At 45.0% G+C, this 3,779-nt stretch overlaps 1 protein-coding gene across 1 annotated transcript in view; it reads right to left on the bottom strand.

The window, feature by feature from the left end:
• Positions 1-3,779, bottom strand: part of PAPSS1 (3'-phosphoadenosine 5'-phosphosulfate synthase 1) — a 26,930-nt gene that overhangs the window by 18,668 nt on the left and 4,483 nt on the right. Inside the window, exons 3-4 of the mRNA XM_010153155.1 lie at positions 3,500-3,638; positions 1,602-1,720 (exon numbers count right to left, since the gene is read on the bottom strand). Coding sequence (XP_010151457.1) covers positions 1,602-1,720; positions 3,500-3,638 — 258 coding nt within the window. The remainder of the gene's footprint in view (positions 1-1,601; positions 1,721-3,499; positions 3,639-3,779) is intronic.

Raw genomic sequence — 3,779 nt, 5'->3', positions numbered from 1 at the left:
TGGCCACACTTCTCTGGATACAGCCCAGGATACGGTTGGCTTTCTGGGCTGCCAGCGCACACGGCCGGCTCATGTTCAGCTTTCCATCCCCCAGTACCCCAAGTCCTTCTCCTCAGGGCTGCTCTCCATCCACTCTCCACCAGCCTGTCCTTGTGCTGGGATTGCCCCGACCCAGGGGCAGGACCTTGCCCTTGGCCTTGTTGAACTCCATGAGGGGGGCCCTTCCCTCCAGCGTGTCAACCTGTTAGAATTTTCTTCAAAATTTAGCTACAAGAGATTAAATCTCCCCAGAACTGCACTGGCACAGAGGGTTAAAATTAACTCCATGCTGGCTACACCATGAGGTCTTTTGCTTATAACTACTTCAACACACCAGGTCTTGTTCCACAGGGTGCAGGTCTCCTGCAGGTCCTGCATTGTGTCTGCTGATCCTTTTTGGCTGGAAGTGAAAATGTGGGGATCCTGGCAGGGTATAGCAGGCAAGGAGGATACTAGAGAAGCCACTCTCTGAAGTCAGGCCGTGGCAATCGGCAAGTGGAAGAGCAGATGTGAGACCTTCCTACTCTTATCTCCTGGGTGGAACTTTACTCAAGGTACTGCCCACACCCTGCATTTCCAGAACATCCACCTCACAGAAAACATGAATAATTGGCTGCTAGAGTATCTAAATTAAATTAATTGTCTAATCCCACCATCCACTGACTACAGATAAGAATGTAAGGAGACACACTTGTTCTGCAGGATGACTAGCAAATTTCAGGTTTCAAGAGGATAAAGCCACCTCATGGTCATCTTCACACTTAGATAGTTTTGGGTTTGGGAGTTTTTGTCTGTTTTGTTTTCTGTGAGTGGTTTGTTGGGGGTTTTTTGGTTGTTTCGTTGTGGGTAGTTTTTGGTTTTGTTTTGGGCGGGGGTGGTTTTTATGGGTTTTTTTCCAAGTTGGGTAATGAGCTGAATCCACTTATCAGACAGGAGGAAGCCCAGAGGCTTCAAAAGGGATGGTGCAGATCGCAGGCATGAAGGAGTGAAGAGATCTACTTTTCCAGAAGTTATGAAACGTTAACCAAACTCAACCACGTCAAGAAGGTCAACTTCTTGAACTGGTTATTACACAATTGCAGGACCACTTTTACTAAGGAAAACGGTGGAAAAAAGGGAAACCAGATGCAACCACAGCAGCCCCTGCTTAAGCCACCTCCAATTACTTTTAAGTGCATCCCTGCCTCTTCACATCTGCATTACATGTTAATTTGTACACTACAGAGACAAAGTAAAGAATTTCAGACTCTTAGAAATGCTAGAAACCAATGTTAAAGTCAGCATTCATCAACTCCAACAGCCTTCTCTCCCTTGCAGTTATCAATGATGGTAATTAATTTTCCAGTTGTCCAAACCTTATTTCACGTAGAGATCAATGCTGTTGCAACGCTGAGGTTTAAGAAGGAAACACACAATAGGACAAGTTTTATAAGCTAGAATTTAAAGATATATAAGCCTTCAACTTTAAAAAATTGTCTCTGCTCCTCCTGGCACACACATTCAGACTGCAGCTACAAAGGCTTTGCAAAAAGCTGCTAAGACACAGCTGCCTTTCTGCTCACCCTCTCTTGAAGGAGTTCCACAACTTGCTGTATACAGTCATTCACATCGCAGGAATCCGTTTTCAGCACAAGCTCTGGGGCTTCTGGTTTTTCATACTCAGAGTCAATCCCAGTAAAACCTACAGGACGAAAAAAACTTAGGTGACTTTTTCCAAAAGATGACTTCATTTTAACATTGTTCACAGGCAGTTTTCTGACATAAACCAACACAACAGGAAAGAGCAGAGTTTTAGCTTCCTTAATACAGGATTTCCTAAGGAATTCAACAGTTTTTTTTCTTTTCCAGACTATCTGCTAATCCTACTACATGATTGCAGCAAACTTCAGCATTTTGCAGCGCCCACAGAGCACATTTTTTTTGTGAAGTTACTTGGTTTATAGTGCGAATAAGAAAAGGAGCACTGGCAGAACTCCGTGCACATCACTTATCAGTTAGACAACCATCAACCAACCATCAACCGTCCCTCACCATTAGCTGTGATTGTTGGTTTGGGGCTGAGAGAGTTGGGCTTGTTCAGCCTGGAGAAGAGAAGGCTCTGGGGAGACCTTACGGCAGCTTCCAGTGCCGGGGGGGGCTACACGGAAGCTGGGGGGGACTTTTTACAAGGGCAGGGAGTGATAGGACAAGGGGTAACGGGTTTAAATTTAAAGTGGGGAGGTTTAGATTAGGTATCAGGAAGGAATTCTTCATTAAGAGGGTGGGGAGGCCCTGGGACAGGTTGCCCAGAGAAGCTGTGGATGCCCCATCCCTGGGAGGGTCCAAGGCCAGGCTGGATGAGGCTGGGAGCAACCTGGGCTATGGCAGGGGTCCCTGCCCATGGCAGGGGGGTTGGAACTAGATGATCTTGAAGGGCCCTTCCAACCCAAACCAGTCTGTGATTCTATGGTTTATACATACAACAGACAGGTCACAGGATACTGCCACCGCTACACCCACCTGTGGCTCACTTGAGCCCTGTATACCTCACTACCACTTCTGAAGTAACACAGTTCCATTATGGGGCTTGCAAAATTAACAGAATATTAAGGAAGTTCTACAGCACAAACCAGGATTCTGTACAGAACTGTATCTTTGCATCTTACTTTGATTCTGAGCAAAGCTTAGTTGAGCCTTATTTATTCCTGGTCTCCAAATAATGTACTTGGAAGTAGTGGCAGCATCAACCCATCAGTCACGTGGAATGTCTTTAATTTCTTGAATTTTACTTTTGATCAATGGCGAGTTCAACATTACAGCATCTGCAAACAGCCCTGACAGTGATTACTTTAAAAAACTGCTTTGCTTCTTAATCCAGGTAAGAAGTGCTACCATCAACCCCTGCAAACCGCAATACAACACAGAGCAAAGCAACACTTGAAACAACACTTGCAGTAAGTGGTCATGTATCTAAGCTTTTTTTATTGCAGGCTACATTTAAATCTTGATCTGAGGGTGGGGCTAGGAAATCGTTTTCATGGGCACTAGCACAGAACCTTAACTTAAAAGTCCGCCTCTTCAGAAGTGCGGGGTCTTTACAGAAAGATGGTGATCGTGCTTTACGTTTTGGAAGCCGTTAGAAACTGTTATTAATGCCATTCTTTGTACACTTTAGAGAGAAACAGGCTATTTTTTAGCTAGTCAATGGAGATAGATTAATCCTCAATCGTAAGAGCTGGCGATAGAAACCACGTGACCTGCCCAAGGCTTTTCGCTGTGAGGACAGCCAGGTTTGCCCTTTCCTATGCATTTATCTAGTCAGCTGAATGAGCCAGAGGTCAACCCCAATCTTCTGCTCAGTCCTGTCCCCAGTCCATGCTGCTTAAGGATGGTACCCACAGACCTGAGCACATCCACTCATGCGGGGTGAAATTACACCGTTTCACTTGGGTAGAAAGGATGTGACTACATCTAGGTTCACCTTTAATTTCTCCAGCCCTGGCTTTCTTGTAGAGTCCTTTAACATCTCTCTGCTCGCAGACATGCAGTGGAGCATCCACAAACACTTCAAAAAAAGGCAAACTTGCCCCTTCATGAATCCGTCTGGCATTATTACGATCCTGAAAGGAAGCAGAAAAAACAGGTAAAAGATTGCACCCACATATTGTCTTTCTGCTTTTGAAATTCGTTCTAAAGAAGCTGACAGCAAAATGTAAACAAGTTTTCAAGGTTTGAAAAAGGAAATGTGATGCGGTCAACCG

The sequence above is a fragment of the Eurypyga helias genome, unplaced genomic scaffold (genome assembly GCF_000690775.1).
Source record: "Eurypyga helias isolate BGI_N326 unplaced genomic scaffold, ASM69077v1 scaffold13776, whole genome shotgun sequence".
Classification (NCBI taxonomy): Eukaryota; Metazoa; Chordata; class Aves; order Eurypygiformes; family Eurypygidae; genus Eurypyga; species Eurypyga helias.
This window is presented reverse-complemented; position numbering and strand designations above follow the sequence as displayed.